The sequence below is a fragment of the Spermophilus citellus genome (assembly GCF_964194105.1).
Source record: "Spermophilus citellus genome assembly, chromosome: 16".
NCBI lineage: Eukaryota > Metazoa > Chordata > Mammalia > Rodentia > Sciuridae > Spermophilus > Spermophilus citellus.
This window is the reverse complement of record NC_138196.1, coordinates 52,237,883-52,257,514: the sequence shown is the minus strand read 5'-3', so window position 1 is coordinate 52,257,514 and position 19,632 is coordinate 52,237,883. Positions and strand designations below refer to the sequence as shown.

General features: G+C 34.6%; 1 protein-coding gene across 3 annotated transcripts in view; it reads left to right on the top strand.

Moving 5' to 3' along the window:
• The window catches only part of PRIMPOL (primase and DNA directed polymerase), a 49,524-nt gene that overhangs the window by 25,640 nt on the left and 4,252 nt on the right, over positions 1 to 19,632 (top strand). For 2 of the 3 annotated variants that reach the window (XM_081269007.1, XM_081269006.1), the window contains exons 6-13: positions 1,498 to 1,645; positions 5,956 to 6,243; positions 8,987 to 9,149; positions 11,507 to 11,595; positions 13,791 to 13,880; positions 13,959 to 14,067; positions 19,361 to 19,443; positions 19,546 to 19,592. In XM_081269007.1, the coding sequence (XP_081125133.1) occupies positions 1,498 to 1,645; positions 5,956 to 6,243; positions 8,987 to 9,149; positions 11,507 to 11,595; positions 13,791 to 13,880; positions 13,959 to 14,067; positions 19,361 to 19,443; positions 19,546 to 19,592 (1,017 nt within the window). The remainder of the gene's footprint in view (positions 1 to 1,497; positions 1,646 to 5,955; positions 6,244 to 8,986; positions 9,150 to 11,506; positions 11,596 to 13,790; positions 13,881 to 13,958; positions 14,068 to 19,360; positions 19,444 to 19,545; positions 19,593 to 19,632) is intronic. The other variant, XM_081269008.1, reaches the window with a different exon arrangement.

Here is a 19,632-nt window from a genome sequence, read left to right as displayed (position 1 = left end):
GGCCTTCGGTTGAGTTTCATCTTCATTGGGATGAAACTAATCATGCTAATTTTCTCTGAAAACTTGGACTGCAGTTATGCCTTTTTTCTTGAACCAATTTAAAGTGTTCAAGTAGTATTTGCCTAAATCCTCCCACTTATAAATAAATTGACTTTCCTCAAGATGCGCATCAGAGTTTCTTATCCCAAACTTATTTGCCTTTTATTACGGTCTATTACTTGTGTTCCCTAAATATAACATGGTTACTTCCTTATGCTTGTTCCTCATTATTCAAATCTGTACCTTAAACCTTCTCAAACTCTTTTTGGCAGGCTGTAAAATCCCCAGGCATTAGGAAAACCTCAACTAATCATACAATAATAAATATTTTGATAAATGGTGGGAGAAAAGGTTGGGGAAGTGTTCTTGTTTTGGCAGCAGTAAAATAATTTTCTCTCCATATAGCAGTCCTGCAGACTTCTTTCCTGGTTTCTAATAAAAATGGGCCACATCTTCTCCCTGAAAAAAAATTAGCATAAAATTATAGTTGTGTCAGTACTGTAAAGAGATAGAATACGTAAGGAGAATTTGGTGTCAACATGGAGATTGATGTAACCTTCTCTGAGAAAGTGGTAATTTACTGATGAGTAAACTCAGATAATGAAGGGGAATATGGTACTCTAATAATACCAAAATAATGTTAATGAATACAATTTGTTGCATAACTATTAGGTGTTAAAGTAATTGGCAAGAGCATTTTTACTATTTTCAGGATAACTTCACATGGTGGTTCTTAGTAGCTTCATTTTGCAAAGGAGAGAAGGAAGGCTTATAGACACGTGACTTGTCTTCAGATTGCATAGCCAGTACTTTCAAGCAGTTGCATGTGCCATACACTGTGCTGACTCCTAGATCTCATTTTTTTTCACTATTTTTAACAACTCCCAACATTAGGTGCTATTATCATTCCCATTTAGCAGTTGAGGAATATAAGGTTTAGATTTGTCCAGAGTCAGAGCTGATAAATGACAGAGCTACAACTCAGACTTACCTTACCTCATTTTGAGCCCTTACCCAGGTTGCTGCCTCTGTAACTAATGGCTGTCAATGCCAGTGTCATCTAACCCCAGAGGCTGTATTCCTGAAGGTGAATTGGGGTGCAATACAAATGAGAAATTTTTTAATAGCTCAAATTTTTAAAAATGGAATTAATGACTTTTTAACTCATGTTTAAAGAGATGTTTAAATTTGTGATTTTTAAAGGAGGTTAATGTACACATTGTTTGACTTCTAAGAGACCTCTTTAATCTTTAGAGCCAATGAATTCTTGAACATAAATATAATTTTTAAATGATATATTCAGTTTATAAATTGATAAGATTGTTATATTGTAAATGTTCTAAAAGTAAGTAAAAAATTTATTTTTAACATTAGACTTATTTGTGCCAAGATCTTTGCATTTGCTCATAGAAAAACATTTAAACATACAAATTATTTACATTTTACTTGTGTTTTTAGTATGTTTGTAAAGCACTTCAAGAATTATACAATGTTAGTTGTTCATCTGAAGATGTTTTCAACTTGGATTCTAGCACTGATGAAAAATTTAGCCGTCATTTAATATTTCAACTCCATGATGTGGCATTTAAAGATAATGTTCACGTTGGTAAGTACACTACCTTTTAAAATACTGTGAGTTCTATTAACAGCTCATATTTTCTTATTCTGCTTAAAATTTTATAAGTTTTTATGGTTGCCAACCTGTCCTAAAATATTGAAATGTGATTTTTTTGCTTTTCCAGAATTTGTCCTGATCTCTAAACTATCTGTTCCATGAAGGTTAACCTACTCAGGTTATCTTTGGCATTAGTGCTTTTCTCTCATCACACATGTTGGGGTTGGCCATACATGTCCTGGTACTGGTTTCTGTTTAACAGGATTCATTTCTGTTTTCTGGATAACTCGTAAGCAGTCTTTCATGTCAAGCCTTATCTGTAATGCCTCATATCTGCATTTCTGACCTTTGCTTCAGAATTGTGGTAACCTTCACTTTGAGCTTTGAGTCCCACATCAAGAAAGACTCATAATATTGTTCCACATGTAATTTCAGGGTTGGAATCTAGATGTATAAACCCAAAATTGTAACCAGAGTATTTGTTCCAGGACTGGGCATTTAGAGATACAGGCCTGAGTCTAAAATGAATATAGAGTCTACTGGAGAGACAAATAGGCAAAAGGGGAATACCAACTAATAAGGTCTAAATAGGAGCAAAAATTCAGAGTGTTTTTGAAAGCAAGGATAGGACAAGCATTCCTAGATCTAATTAGCAGATAGTTGACTGAAGTTCAGGAAATGGGCAAGCCATTTCAGCGCTGCAGGTTCCTTAAAATTTTATCAGTAGCTAGGATGAAAGTCATGAACGTAGTCACTAAAGGACGGCCTTGAAAATTGGGAACTTAATTGCTGGATCAGGGCAGTGGTAGGTCACAGTGGCCTGGTGTGCTGTGTGCACAGGGCTCCTTATTATCTCCCCATTTTCTGTTAACTTACTGCATATTCTTTCTGTCTCTGTCTCTCATCCCTTAGATATTACAGTCTATCCTTGATCCTCTTCTCATTGTACTTGCACCCTTGATGAATCCACTGTCATAACTTCCATTATCATCTGTGTTGATGACTCTCAAGTCTTTATCCTTAGCCCAGATTATTCTCCTAGATACCACACTCATACTGCCAGCTGCCTTGCAAACATCCCCATAGAGTCACTTCAAACTTAACATGTCCTATGCCAAGCTCCTCAGCTTCTCAATCTTCTCTCACAACATGTATATCAGTGAGTGGCGTCACTCTCCACCCAGTTACCTCAGGAAAAAATTTGTTGTCAGAGTATCTCTCTCCACCTGCTCATTCAGTCTGAGTGAACTGTGCCACTCGTGTTCCTCAAACCCTTCAGTGATTATTCCTTGCCTTTAGGGAAGTATACAGACATCCTTGCTTGCAAAACGGGACCCACTGTGCTCCAGCCTCATCTCTTAACTCTGTCCTCACTCAGCTCCTCCTGTGGGCACATTTTCTCTAGTCCTTGAGACTTTGCATTTTTATTGCTTCTGTCTGAACAGGTATACCTCCAATTCACCTGGTCTATTAAGACTCAGTGTAAATCTCAAATCATCTGAGCTGTTTCTGTCACATCCTAAACCCTAATGTTTATTTTAGTGTTCTGGGCTACAGAAAGTGTCCCATACTTATCATATCAAAGCATTTACCACTTCCTGGGATAGTTTCCTGTTTTCCTTGTCTTCTTCTCTATTCCACTTAATGTTTCTGTACAGCAAGGGGCTATTTCTTATTCACTATTGTTTTTTCAGAGCTTAGCTTACATATATTAATAGTATTTTTTATCAATAAAAAATTTACTAATATAACAACAGTAGCAGCAATAATAAATACAAATGGAAATTTAATAGATATTTGCTGAGTGAATGTGTAGAGATTAAGTAGAGTGTGAAAGCAGAATCTGACCATGATTATTTCTTTGTTTCCTGTTTACTCCTCATAGTCTTCTCTGTGACTACTGGCCACAGGCTAGAAATGGAAAATCCATTGCTAGGAAAGAAAGGGAGAATAGAACTACATATTTTTTCTGAAAGCAGACAACATTTATTATATAGACAAAGGTAAAAAAGCATTTATGTCAGGAAAGCATTAAAAACAAAAGTATAGAATGCAAGTTTGGCTATTTGGGGAGCAATGAAAATCTAGTGTGGTTAAGGCAAGAGACATAATCAGACCTGATATATGAGATGTCATCTAAGGCTCTTGGCTCTAAAATTATGAAGTGCCAGAATGAGATGCAGAGAATATAAAGTAGTTCAAACTTTCCCTTCAGTTCCTCTCTCTCAGTGTATCTCTTGATGAAATTTCAAGTTCCTTTTAGAAAGGGGAATTAGAGTTTAATCTATACAAATACGCTTCTGCGTTAGTATCTGAAGTGTCTGTGATTGATTAGTTCTTTTCAGTTATTGCCACCCAATATGAGTTGCTGTCTATGAGGAGTGTGGGTGACATGATTCGAGAAGGGAAGTAGAAAGCAGAATAGTTTGCTGGGAGTCAGAGTGTTGGCACTTAGCTTCTGTCATCATATCCTGGCTAGGTTATCCAAGGTCAAGGGCCTACCTGGCCTCCTCAGCACTACTGTCACAACTTTTATTGTTTTATTGCCTAGTTTAGCCCTCCACTGTGCTAGCTTCATGAAAGAAGGTTCGAATAGTGAGAGTTAAATTAAAGTTTTAAATTAAGGTTTTAAATTAAAGAGACAAGACTCTAATTACCTTTAAACCAGCTCTAGGACGGCTCCTCCTAGCTCCAGCCTCAAATCACCTATTGTGGTAGAGGAGAGAGAGAGAGAGAAAAACAAAAAATTCTGGGGAAGATCCCATCCAATGAAGATTAAGGGGGGGGGGCAGTGTCCCAAGGTCAGGGGCAATGATTGGGTCTTTGGGGTAGTGGCCAGACACGCCTCTGTATGTTCAAGCCCTCGAACCTGGAGAAGGGTGGGGAAAGCTCTGACACAGCTATGCCTAAGCGCCTCTCACCCAGCCAGGGAGGTAACTCAAATCAGGTGTGAGGATGGCCTCCCATGGCCTAGGGTGGAGGAGATATAATTTTAAGTTTCTAGGAAAATTAACTGATTCAGTTTATGCTTATTTTACTTGTTGTACTTTTGAGTCATGATTTCTTGTCACTCAGTGTTTATCTTCTCTCCCTTGTGTCTGTGTATCACTGTAAGGATCAATGCTTTTGCTTTCATTTTGATGTTTAGTATCTTGTAAGAAATTGGATTTATTTCTTTAAATAGGAATGTAATTAGAATGTGTATGTTATAATTTAAGGATTCAAGCCTTTTTGGTAAATAAAGTAATAAAAACACCAGAGTATTACAGTTTTAAAATTAAAACTAAAATTTACTTACATTATTACATTTCTTCAGTATTGTTACACTTAATAGCCAAGTTACTACTTGAAGTTGTGCTATAAATAGTAAATGTGAGTTTAAACAAATGTTAGTTTGTCTAAACAACTTTATGTACAGATAAGATGACTCTACTATGAAGAGCTCTTAGGGTAAATGTCAGAGACGAAACGTTTCTAATTGCTTTCATCTAATTGCTTTCACTCTATGAGGCCATAGATCATCCTGGGACTGGTTGGAGGGAGAGGTGGGATTAGCAATCACCTTGGAACTGACAAGTCAGGGTTCTTAGGGCATGTAATGGCAGGTAAAGGGAAAGAATGAGCTTGTGAGAAATTTATTGACTCCAGGGAGGGGAAGCGAGGAGACATGGGATTAGGAATGATGGTGGAATGTGATGGACATTATTATCCAAAATATATGTATGAAGACATGAATTTGTAATAATATAATTTGTATACAACCAGAGATATGAAAAATTGTGCTTTATTTGTGTAATAAGAATTGTAATGCATTCCACTGTCTTACATAAATAAAAAAAATTATTAAGAAAATTTATTAACTCCATGAGGGTATGGTAGAGATTCTCTCAGTGTTTCTGTCCATTATCTTAGGAGCACAGTTTCCTGATATAAACCCTTCATTCTTTAATCATTGATTGTAAAGATAAGTCTTTTTGATTTGTATTAATAAAAGTGGTGCTTTTTTGGTGACAGCATGTTAGATTCAGCACCATACTAGCAACATGTAAATAATTTGTTTACAACTGACACCAAGCTCCTATGCTAGGGGAAATTGAAAAAGTAAGAGTACACAGAAAGAAGGAAGTAGCAGGAGACACATGTTACAGTTTACAGCAACAACTCAGTTTCAAAAACGGAAATTTAAAAAACAATAATAAAAAACCCTTACTATGTAAAATTTTCAGACGTAGATTTATGTTTGGATCTTAAATTGTAGGTTGCAGAAAAAAATTAACCACAGTACCTTTTTTTTTTTTTAGGTAATTTTGTCAGAAAGATTCTGCAGCCTGCTTTTCACTTTATTGCCAGTGAAGATGATGATAGAATTCTAGAGATAACAGACCATGAATCTTCCCATTTTTCTGAAGCACCATTAAAACAAGGGAGTTCCTTGAACAAAATGTTGACAGTTAAGGATATGGGAGAGAGCTGGGCGTTAAATTTGGAGGAACTGGGGAGACTGGGGTCAGCTGACAAAAGTGGTCCTGATCTTTCATTTTTAATTGTAAAGAACATCATGGGAGAAAAGCATCTTTTTGTGGATCTAGGTAAGTAGATTGACAGCTGTTTACAAAGCTGGGTACTTTGTAAAAGACAAGTCAGTGCCTGCGCATAGGTATGGTTAGGTTCTTGCTATCACCATTGTTCCACAATGATATTTCGAGTCACCAGCAAAATGTGATCAGTGAGTTCGGGTGCTAGGAATCTACTGGGTTTCTGTTTAGAGATCTTGGGTCCCTGTGGAGTTGAAGCACTAGGTTGGCTTGAGCTCCAAAAGAGAATGCTGTGGCTGGCTGTGCTCTAGTTCTGACATTTGGACCAGCACACCCTAACACTGCTAGAGATTAAATCACTTTCCAAAACAGACACAATGTGAACACGCTGCTCATGTGGTAAAGTACGGGTAGGCATTTTCTAGACTGGGAGATTTGTGGTAGTGGCAGGAGCCATTACATCAGCTTTCTTGCCATGGTCAAATGATAACTTCTTCAACCTGGCCAACCTCCACTGGGTTCTGATCTTTGAATTGAGGATGTAGGAAGCCTTGGGATGAGCAGACTGCAGCCTGATTCAACACATAGGCCAATCAAGAGCCCTAATTCAACAGCTCCAATTTTATGTACTAAACCTGATTTTTTTTTTTTTTTTTTTTTTTTTTTTTTAGTTCTGGGGATTGAACCCAGGGCCTTGTGCATGCAAAGCAAGCACTCTACCAACTGAGCTATATCCCCAGACCCTAAACCTGATTTTTATGCTGAGTTCATAGCATGAGATGTGATAAATTGTAAGAGCAACATTTTTGTCATGGACTGTTTGAGCACTGCAGAGAGCTTTCAGAGTCTAAACAAGATTCTAGGCAAGATTCTGAGGCCAACAGAGATACCAGAAATAGGGAAGTGTTCCTGCTGAATCATACATCTTTCAGATATCCCCAATAAGTACCAGAATTTGGAGAGAGATAAATGCAGTGTACTGGTTTGGAGGTGAACAAGCAAGTAAGTTATGAGTAGAGGAGCATGTTTCCAAATGACAAGTTTGTTTTATTAGCAGAAATCAATTTTAGTTGAATAAGCCTGCAGTAAACTAGGAAAAATGCATAAGAAGAAGTTGATGGAGAGACAGCAGCATTAGCCAGTAAATATATTTTACCCCAGAATTGAAATGTCCATATGAATACCCTAGTTCATGTCAGTTCTGTCTTTGAAAGTTAGGTCACTGGACAGTGGTGAAATTTTCATGATAGTCTTAAAATTTCAACAGGATATCCAGATTTATTTGAATACCAAATGAGTGAGAAATCAAGTCCTAAACTGTCCTTTGAAAAGTTTGGAGATTTAATAGTACATGTCAAAAAGTTTCTTCACAACTTTTTAATGGAAGCATAATAATAATTCATGAGTGCTCAGGCCAATGAATTACTACAAAGTGAACACACTTCGCCAAAACCATTCCACCCCAGGCAAGGAGATGGTCGGGAACCCATGACCTACTCCATACCCCTCCCCAGGCAGTGTGCCTCTCCTCCCCAGAGGTAACTACAACTCTTCCGTCCTCTAACATGGGTTAGTTTTGTCTATTTTTGAACTTTTTATAATTGGAATCATGTGTTAAATTTAGCTTCCCTTTTCACTCTCTTAATGATGTCTTTGATGAATAAAGTAACCTTTAAATAGTAGTAATACTCTGATTTATCAGTGTTTTCCTCTGTGATTAGAGTTTCTTCTATGTTGTTAGATCTTTCTCTATCCCAGAGTCATGAAGATATTCTCTAGCTTATTTTCTAGAAGTCTTTTGTGTTGCCTTTTTTTTATATTTAGATCTGCAGCCTACTTGGAATGCAGTTTTGCTTACTGGGGGATAAGGAGCCAAGATTCATTTTTTTCTAATGTGGATTTGCAGTTGTCTCAGCACCATTTGTTGGAGTGACTGTGCTTTTCCTGCTGCTCACTTTTCCTGCTGCTCAGCAGTACCACCTCTGCCATAAATCAAGTGTTCATATATATTCTGGCCCATTTCTGGATTTTATTCTGTTTCATTGTTCTATTGATCTGTCCTTGTGCCAGTACCTCACTGTCTTAATTAATGTAGTTTTTTAGTAAGTCTTTATATCTAGCAAAATAATTCCTCTGACTTTGTTCCTTGAAATTTCTTGGCTATTCATGACCTTTTATACATCAATTTAAAATTGAAAATCAACTTTCAATTTAAATTTAACTTTCAATTTTCAATTTAAAATAGAAAATAAACACATAAGCCCTATCACAATTTTGATGTGGATTATATTGAACTGGGAGATCAACTTGAGGAGAATTAACATTTTCATAATATTGTGTCTTCTGATCTATGCATATGATATGTCTTTGCATTTACTTGTATGTTCTTTCATTTCTCTCAGTAATGTTTTATAATTTTCTGAATAGAAGTCTTGTATGTCTTTTCTTAGATTAATTCTAAGTATCTGATATTTTTTGATGCTTTCCTTTTCTCTGAGATTTTACACCATAGATCCTTGCTGTTTTTGTAGCTTCCCAATAGTCTTAATTTTTTTCTGTTATCTTTGTCTAGCTTTTCTATTTGTTTTCAACTGGACAGTTGCTCCTTACTATTTCTGAACATGGCATTCTTCCATGTCAGCTCAAAGTTATCTTATATATTGCTTTAATTTTGTTTATGGCTGTTTGTAGAAAATAATTGTTTATTCTGGTAATTATATACTAAAATAATATTTGCTGACTGTAAAACTAATCACAGAAAACATGCATTAATTTTTTAAATTAATTTTTGATGTAGGAGTTTATACAAGAAACAGAAACTTCCGACTGTATAAATCATCAAAAATAGGAAAGCGTGTCGCTTTGGAGGTTGCTGAAGATAACAAATTTTTTCCTAAACAGTCAAAAAGTATTTCTGAAGAAAATCAATATTTCCTTTCTTCCTTGGTCAGCAATGTCAGGTACGTAGTATCAGAACTAAACCACTGTATATTCATGAATAATTATTAATCAGTGGCACTGTATGTTACTGAGATGTGAATTGTATAAGTTCATTCTACTTTAAGACCAAGAAGGTTCCTAACATACTCTTTCCTCCATTAACTGAAAAATACTAGTAAAAGTTACCTTTTAACCACTTAGTTTTCTCCTTATATCTTTTTTTTTGGGGGGGGGGTACCAGAGATTGAACCTAGAGGCATTCAACCACTGAGCCACATCCCCGGTCCTTTTTTATATTTTATTTAGAGACATGGTCTCTCCTGAGTTGCTTAGGGCCTTGCTATGTTGCTGAGGCTGACTTTGAACTCTGGATCCTCCTGCCTTAGTTTCCCGAACCGCTGGGATTACAGGCATGCACCACTGCATGCAGCTCTTTATATCTTTTTATGATTATATTTAATTTATTTTCTAGAATTTCTGAAATAATTATCACATCTGTGGAGAAAACACTACTCCTTGTATTGAATTTGAAAATAGTTACAGTTATTTTCTCATTTTCCCACATACAAACCCACATAATCTACATAGCTCTTTTATTCATAAAGTATTTGTTGGGCTAGGAGGGTAGCTCAGTTAGAATCCTTTGCCCAGCATGCTCAAAGCCTTGGGTTTGAGCTCCAGCACTGTCCCTCACCAGAATTTTTCTTGAAATCATTACTTATATGGTTATATCACCTATTTTTTTCCAACATTATATCATGAATATTTGCTAAGTCAATAATTGGCCAACAGTTAATTATAAATAAAACTTATTGCCTATATAAATTTTCTATTATGGTAATGTACTTTAACGTACTTTGTTGTCAGATATATTGTTGAACATTTAGGTTCTTAGATTTTGGTCATTTTTTAAAAGTGTGAAAGTCAACCTCATTCATTCTCCTCTTTTCTGAATTGGCAATTTTGTTAGCCCAAAACATTAGGCTGTGATAGACCAAATCATAATTGACTTCCTATAATTCTTTTCCCTTTGCCTTCCCTAAATAGTTTTTAAAATTTAAAATTTTTTTTTTTTGTAGTTTTTTAGGTGGACATAATGTCTTTATTTTATTTTTATGTGGTGCTGAGAATCGAACCCAGTGCCTCACACATGCTAGGCAAGCACGCTACCACTTGAGCCACATCCCCAGCCCCCTAAATAGTTTTTTAGGAAAAAAATTTCATAGAAATTAATTTTAAGAATAAACATTTAAAGTACATTGCTGTAGGGAAAGTTGTGTATAGTTAACAACTATTATATAGTAGGGTGAAAAGATGGATTTTTAAAAAATTTTTATTGTATCTTTGTATGTTTGTGTTCCTTTAATAACATCATAGAAGTAAGGTCAAAATCTCAGTTTCTTTTCTTTACAGTGAAAACGATAACAACATTTATCTTATAGAATTGTTGGGAGAGTTAAGTTTAATTTGTACACATAAAATATTTACAACAGTTCCCAGCACATGATGTCTGCTCAGAAATGTTCGTTGGTGGTAGTGGCAGCAGCTGCAGTTCTAGAAGTGGTATTAGTGGTATGAAAATTCTCGAACTCTTGCTGCAGTGTCAGTACTAATCTTACAAGGAAGTGGAGGATTCTTCTACTGAATAAGACTACCTTAATTGTGTTTTATGAGCCCAAGTAAATACCAAGTATTACATTTCTAGAAATAAAGGCTAACTACTACTACTACTACTATTACTACTACTAATACTACTACTACTACTACTACTACTTCTTCTTTTCTTTTTAGTTGTAGATGGACACAATACTTTTATTTTATTTTATTTTATTTTTATGTGGTGCTGGGGATCAAACCCAGTGCCTCAAGCATATTAGGCAAGCGCTCTACCACTGAGCCACAACCCCGGCCCCTAAAGATTTTATGATTATCGCCCTTTTTAAATATTACAACAATTTCAAAAAAATATCATACTTTAGATTATTGCTTTAGCTGTTATAGAATCCTCAGATTTAAAATCTCTGTATTTGGGGCTGAGGTTGTGGCTCAGTGGTAGATCACTCATCTAGTATGTGTGAGGCCCTGGGTTTGATCCGCAGCACCAAGTAAAGATAAATAAATAAAGGTATTGTGTCCATCTACAACTAAAAAATATTGAAAAATAATCTCTAATTGAGGGATTTTAAATGATCAACAACCTATACTTTAAACAAAAATTTTTAATTGGCAAATCATAGTCTTATAAGGTAGGATTAGTGTCTTTCTATGCAAATGTGAAATAAAAATAGAATTATTTGGAATTCAGTTTCCTCTGTGAAGTCATGCCACTTTAATTCTAATATAATATTACTTTATTTCTTTTACCTATATTCTTCAGATTTTCAGATACTTTACGAATTCTTACGTGTGACGCACCTCAGATTAAACGAAAGCAAGCTGAGTATTTGAATAGTACCATCACTTCAGGTAATTTTAAGAAAATAATTTCCTATCAGAATTTAAGGATATAAAGTCTTTTTTGCCTTTAAAATTTTAAGTTTAAAGTTCATATCCACTGATCATTTAAAACTACTAATTTCTATGCCAAATAAAAAAAGTTTATGAAAATACTAATCACTAATTTGTATTTTATCATATTTAAAAAAATACAAAAGAGTTATACATTGTGTATATAAAATAAACACATTTCAAAATAAAAGCTACAGTTTCTTACACTGTCCTTTCTACAAAGACAGTAGTTTTCTATTTACCCTGCCAACCTTTTCCTGAATTTCCAATATAGAGAACACTCACTTTTTTAATGGTTGCAGAGTGTTTCATGATCTGTTATCATAATTTACCTCTTCCTGTACTAAAGAACATACCGTTTTTTTTCTAAGACTTCTTACATGAACTCTTCAGTAAAATTTTTTCAAAAAATATTTATTTTTTAGTTGTAGTTGTACACAATACCTTTATTTTTATGTGGTGCTGAGGATCGAACCCAGGGCCTTGCACGTGCTGGGTGAGCACTCTACTGCTGAGCCATACCCCCAGCCCTCCAGTAAACTTTTTTATTCACTATTTTGGTTTATTATAATTTATGATAATGAAAAACTGAAAACAATGTAAATATACAATGAAATTGGATTAATTACATACTGTGAAATACTATAAAACCATTAAATTTAGGTTTTTATGATGTGGAAAAATAACCATTTATGATAGAGAAAAAGTAGGCTCTAATATATGTATATTATGCTCACAAGTTTGTTAAAATATGGATAACTTTTTATATATTTATTTTCTTCTGATTGTTTAACATGTAATATAGGCATTGACTTGGAGTCTGTTTCCGTCATTTCTGTACTATTGTTTCCCCAAATTTCTCTAATTACTTATCTGAGAAGTAAAAGATAGATCTTTCTGACTTTGCAAATTAAATGAAATTATAAATAATACATTAAAATGATCACATTAGATTTTTAGGTAGAATTGAGTCATCAGTTCCTTCTAGTTAGAGACACAGAGAACACACCAGTACTGAGCAAGTTGAGTTTATTTTTCCTTGAAGCAATGGAGAACTACAGGTATCTTAATAAGAGGGTATAAGAAAAGACTTAGAGAATCTAGGCATGGATTAGGTGTTTTTAGAGACTATACAAGGAAACATGGATTTATTCTGAATTGGAAAATCAGTAATTGGTTATCTTTTTTTTTTTTTTTTTTTTTTTAGTACTGGGGATTAAACTCAGGAGCACTAACCACTGAGAAACACCCCCAGCCCTATTTTGTATTTTATTTAGAGACAGGGTCTCACTGAGTTGCTTAGTGCCTTGCTTCTGCTGAGGCTGGCTTTGAACTCATGATCCTCCTGTCTCAGCCTCCAGTGCTGCTGGGATTACAGGTGTGCACCACTACACCCAGCTTGGTTCTTTAAAAAAAAAAAAAAAATTTTTTTTTAGTTGTAGATGGATACAATGCCTTTATTTATCTATTTATTTTTATGTGGTGCTGAGGATTGAACTCAGTGCTACACATGTGCTAGGCAAGTGTTCTACCACTGAGTTACAACTCCAGCCCAGCAACTGGTACCTTAATAGGTCTTATTTAGACAGAAGGCAGATGGATGAGAGGGAGACTGAAGTATTTGTTAGCCAGGATGTGGTGGTGTTTGGCCATTTTTGTGGTTTGGAAAAATGTTCACACTTTGTTCACAAGTGATTACAGAGAGGGCTTAATTTTGTCTTGAGTCCTCATGACCACAGAGTGACCTTATCTGATGAAATTCTGTGAAGTCATTTATTTTTAACAGAGCCTCAAGGCAAAGAAAGGTACAAGAGCCAGGCCGGCTCATGACAGCTTGGCCAGTAGAACTAGGAAGTGCCTGGAAGCGAAGGGCTGCTTTTCTCTTTGTCAGACTGAAGAAACCCTTTGACATTAGTAGTTTGAAAATTAGTTAACATTGGGCCTAAGTGAGTTGAATTTTACCTGCTTTCTTGTAAGAAGCAAGAACCTAGGAACTGACTGGAGGGCAAATTGCAAAAAAGAAAAACAAAAACAAAACCCAAAAACTGATGGGTTGCAAAACTCATAATTGTACTAAATAACAATTTAATCAAAGTTTAACATCTAAACTTTTACCTATTTCCATTTATAAATAATAATTCTCTTTGTTGCAGTAGAAACCATTGAAGGTTTTCAGTGTTCACCCTATCCTGAAGTTGATCGTTTTGTTCTTTCTTTGGTGAATAAAAATGACATTAAAGGAGGTAAAGCTTATCTTACTCTTTTTTTAATTGTTATATGATAGAGTAACAGTACCTTTAGAAACATTCTCTGCATTTTAGGAATTCGGCGCTGGAGCTACTTTTTCCCAGAAGAATTATTGGTTTATGATATTTCCAAATTCCGGTGGTGTGAAAACATTGGAAGAGCCCACAAAAGTAATAATATCATGTGAGTAATATTGTTTATTAATGAGTTGTATGTATTTAATTTATGGTATATTTTAAATGTTTATAAATTTTAAATAAAATTGAGAATACAAAATTTATGTTGGTTTTCTGATAAAATAAGTTGTAATTAAATTTGTATTTGTTGTATTTAATGTTTTATCATATTTAATTTGAATTTCTTAGTTATTACATTCCTTTTAGTATATACCAGCTTTATTCATACTCTACTTGATAAAATAACCCTTTAGTAAAATATTGACAAGACTAAAATAGAATTGAGCAGGGAAAGCAAGAAGGCAATGAACAGGTGGACAGATAGTGATGGAAAGGTATGCCACTGCTTTTCACTTGCCATTATTTTTTGACACCTTATGGATCTAGATTGAAATTGGGCAGATTTGAGCAAGAGAGAAGCTTCTCAGTTGCTGTTAAGTTGGTGGTAAAAGGGGTGTTCATTTGTTCAAGACAAAGCATGATATTTATTGAATGCTTTCTTTGTATGCCAGGCTCTGTTTTAGGAATTTTCTTTAAAATGCCCCCAACAAAAGGAAAAAAAAACATAAAAGTAGAAGTAGAATTTTAAATGATATGTAGAATTTTAAATGATATGTAAATGATAAGTAGAATTTTAAATGATAGGGATAAACTAGAAACCCAATAATGAGTTAAGCTATGAGAAATTTTGCTGTTTTATGTCTAATGTCAAAGCTGAGATTCCTGGGTAGTCAAGCTGTAGTACAGCACATGCACTAGACAGGAGGAAATGATCATTAAGATTTCCTGGAAAGCTGGAAAACGTGCTGGTAGCATGATTCAGTGCTGCCCTTGACATGCTCGATTTAATTCAGTTTAAAAAGCCATCATAAACTGTATGTACAATACTAACACAAACCGTGAAGGTGTAGATCACTCATAGTCCCACAACCTAGGGAGAATTTTAGATATCATTTTCATGTATCTTTCTAGTCTTTTTTAAATGTATATAAACTTACCCAAAAAAAGTCATTGTCATATACTGATCATACCAATTTGTATTATGTATCCATGTCTATTTTGCTCTTTAATTGTGAAATATATACATTTTATTTATTTTTGGCTTTTTATTTATTCCATATTTTTAATTTCTACATTATAGTTGTACATAATGGTAGGATTGTTACATATTCATATATGGACACAATATAACAATATAATTTGTCCAGTATCATTCCCCAGTAATTCCCTTTCCCTCCTCTCCCTTGATCCGTTTCCTCTCCTCTTCTGATCTCCCTTCAAGTTTCATGAGGTTCCCCACCACCACCTTTCTGTTTTCCTCTCTAGCTTCTGCATATGAGAGAAAATTTGACTCTTAACTTTCTAAGTTTGACTTATTTTGCTTAACATATGTTCTCAAGTTTATTCATTTTCCTGCAAATGACATAATTTTATTCTTTATGGCTGAATAAAGCTCCATTGTGTATATATCCACATTTTCTTTGTCTTCATCTGTTTGACTCCAAGACTAATTCCATAATTTGGCTATTGTGAATTGTACTGCTATAAACATGGGTATGTATATATCATTGTAGTATGATGACTTTAATTCTTTAGGATAAATACTGAGGAGTGGTATAGCTGAATCATATGGTGGTTCCATTTGTAGCCTTTTGACCTAAGTCTCCACACTGATCCTTATAGTGGTACTAATTTAAAATCCCACTAACTGGAAAAATGTTCCTTTTTCTCCACATCCTCTCCAGCATTTATTATTGTTTGTATTCTTTGGGGTGGGCGGCCGGGGGTGGGGAGTGGGTGGGCGGGTACTGGGGATTAAACTCAGGGGCACTCAACCACTGAGCCACATCCCCAGCCCTGTTTTGTATTAATTGAGACATAGAGTCTCACGAGTTGCTTAGTGCCTTGCTTTTTGCTGAGGCTGGCTTAGAATTTTCGATTCTCCTGCCTCAGCCTCCCGAGTGCTGGGATTACAGGTATGTGCCACTGTGCCTGACTACTGTTTGTATTCTTGATGATGACTGCCACTGACTAGTGTGAGATGAAATCTCAGTGTAGTTTTGATTTACATTTACCTAATTACTAGCAATATTGAACCTTTTTTCATATGTTGTCCATTTGTATTCTTTTGAGAAGAGTTTGTTTAGTTTATTTTCTCATTTATTAATTGGGTTATTCTCTTGGTATTAATATCCTTTATATATTCTGGATATTAAGTCTCTGTCAGAAGACTAGTTAACTCATTTTCTGACATTCTATAGGTTCTTTCTTCACATTCTTAATTTTTCCTTTGCCAGACAAAATTTTTATAATTTGGACCCATCCCATTTATTAACTCTTGGCATTACTTCCTAAACTTATGGGTTCTCTTGAGAAAGTAGTTGCCAATGACTATGTATTATAACCCAGTGTTTTCTTCTAGGAATTGCATAATTTCTAGGTCTTGATCTGTTCTGAGTTGACTTTTGTACAAGGTGAGAGAGAAGGATCTGGTCTCCTTCTTCTATATGGATAACCAGTTTCCCCAGTAGCATTTATTAAAAATACTGTTTTTCCCCCCAAAGTATGGTTTTGGCACCTTTGTCAAGGATCAGATGACTGTAGCTGTGTGGGCTTGTCTCCAGGTCTTCTATTCTGTATCATTGGTCTGTGTGCCTGTTTTTATGCCAATACCATGCAGATTTTGTTACTGTAGTATAATTTAAAGTCAGGTATTGTGATGCTTTCAGCGAGGCTTTTATGCCTTAGAATTGCTTTGACTATTCTGGGTCTTTTATTCTTGCAAATTAAGTTTAGGACTGTTTTTTCTAGATCTGTAAAGAATGTCATTGATATTTTGATGGGAATTGCACTGAATTTATATAGTGCTTTTGGTCATATGATCATTTTTAGAACATTAATTCTGTCTCTCCATGAATATGAAAGATCTTTTCAACTTCTTGTGTCTTCTTCAGTTTCTTTTTCAATATCCTATAGTTTTCGTTGTAGAAGTCTTTCACCTCCTTGATTATTCTTAGGCTTTTTTTTAGAGGCTATTATGAATGCCATTTTTTTCCTGATTTTTTTAATGACCATCTGTTATATCTGTCACCCACTTATGAAACAGAACTATATCAAAATAATACCTGGTGGGCCCAACTCCCATTTCTTGTTTTCTTAGGCTTTCAGAGATAATAGTATTTTCCTGGATTTTATGTTAATTTTTCATTTGCATGGCTATTGTTATGCATATTCCCTAATACACATGTTGCAACAGTTTCTTAAAGCATATATTTAAAAGTGGAATTGCTGTCATAGAGTATGTATGTTTAATTTTACTAGATAATAAATTGTTTTCTAAAATGGTTATCCTAATTTATACTATTTCCAACAGTGTTTTACGACTTTGTATTGCTCCATATTCTCACCAACACTTCAGTAAAGTGAGATTTTAAAAATTTGTTTTGCTAATCTGGTAGTTATAATTTTGTTTTCTGTGGTAACTAATGAAGTTGAGGATTATATTATTAAAACATCTCACATAAATTAGAGATCTTATTTAATACCAAGATTTACTAACTTTTGGGATACCAGGGATTACAAGGCATAGGCCAGGCAGAGGAAGGCCTGGGACAGCTGGCACTTGCACTGCTGCTTGAGGTTGAAACCCAAGGCAGAAGTGAGCAGTCACCACACACAGCAGGGCGCACTGAGGTTATGAAACATCTGTATTTTATACTCATATAGTTACATAGCATGGGTGATGTTTCCGGGGGAACAAACCCTTATTAATCCCTAGATTCTAGATTTATCACCATATGTAATCCTAAAGCCAGAAAGATACTGCAAAGAACTTGTATAAATGAGAACTGTCCTCCTAGCATTTGGTCCAGAGGTGCCCAGATTTTCTTGTTTTATGGTGCCCTAGTATTTTAGTAATTTTTTTCATATTTGCTCCAGGGCCAAAAGGAATACCTAAGAGTTTTGTTAATTAACTAGCTACTTGAAATAATTCGATTAGTAATTATGTCCTAACAGTTTTGTTGCTGTTTGTTATATAATATTTATAAATTGGAAGAAGATATTTCATTCTTAAATATTATTACTTGTTAATGGATAATATGTCCTTTGGGGCATTGCATAGCCTCTTAAACCTTGGAGTGTAGATACCATCACCTCCTCCTCATATCATTCCACATTGATGTTGTTGATACCTTTTTTTATCACAACCACCACCCAAAATCCCAACTCCACAAAGGAGATATCATTGAAAGGAATGAAGTGCAATGTAATATTGAAGATGGAAGCACAAGTGGTTTTGGGATGCTTGACAAATGTCAGGTGTAACTGATTCTTAGAAGGATTTAAATATCCTACAGTGCCCCAGGGTACTTGAATGTATAATTTGAAAACTACAGCATTAGCCTGTGTCAATTTGTTACTGGAAGGTAAACAAGTAGATTAGACCAAGTCATTTTTTTTTTTTCTCCTGGTACAAGTCCCTTACCACTTGCCCGCCTGCCCTCTAACCCACCAACCACCATGTGGACTGTTAGCCATTCTATTTCCTTCTCTGTAAAATGGGTTGTTTTAAACTACTTAATTAAATTTTTGAGAATTTTATTTAATTTTAAGATTTAAGATTTCTGTTATATTTATTTTGCTTAATTTATTTTTATTTAGTACTTTTACAAAAATTTTCAAAGTTACTGGTAAACATTCATAGTACTCTTTAATAAGCTTTAGTATATGCTGCATTTGATTTCTATTTGTCTGCCTTATTTTTTGACTCACCTTGCAGTAATTTCATTAGTCTTCCAATTTTGACCTTCATTCCTTTTACTTAACATTACTTCCTACATTTTATTTTATTAGGGGTGATTCTGATGTCTTTTTCCAAATATTTTGAGTCCTTATTAAACTTTTTTTTTTTTTTGGTTATTTGTATTTGAGCTATAAATTACCCGAATGCTTTTTAAAATATTGATTTATTTGGTAGAAGATTGTTTATGGGTAGATTTGCTCATCCTCAGTTTTGTCAATTTTTTTTCTTTGCTTACATATTTTGAAGCTGTATTACATGGCTGATTCAGGGTTAAGAATTCTGTCATGTGAGGGGAGCTTTTGCAGATTTCTACATTCTTGCCTGAAGTCCATTTTGTGTGAATTTTAACTACCAGTTTTCTTTTGATTAGTGTGTATTTTCTATTTTACTTTAAAAATTTCTCCATATTTGTTTCATGCATATCTCTTATAAGCAGCATATAGCTGAATTTGTCTCCTATACAATATGGTTATTAATACTTTTTTTTAAAACAAAGGATTCTGGTTGATCTGAAAAATGAAGTTTGGTATCAAAAATGTCATGACCCTGTATGCAAAGCAGAAAACTTCAAATCTGACTGTGAGTAGTTCATTTTTTATTAACAACAAAGTAAAAACTAGATATCTGTCTATAATAGTTTTTCTATATCTGTATAATAGTTTGACTGTCTTTCTGATTCAGATTTTCCATTACCTGCTGAAGTCAGTCTTCTGTTTCTTCTCAAACAGGTAGGTGCAGTTTTTCATCTTTCTCATTACTAATTGGTTT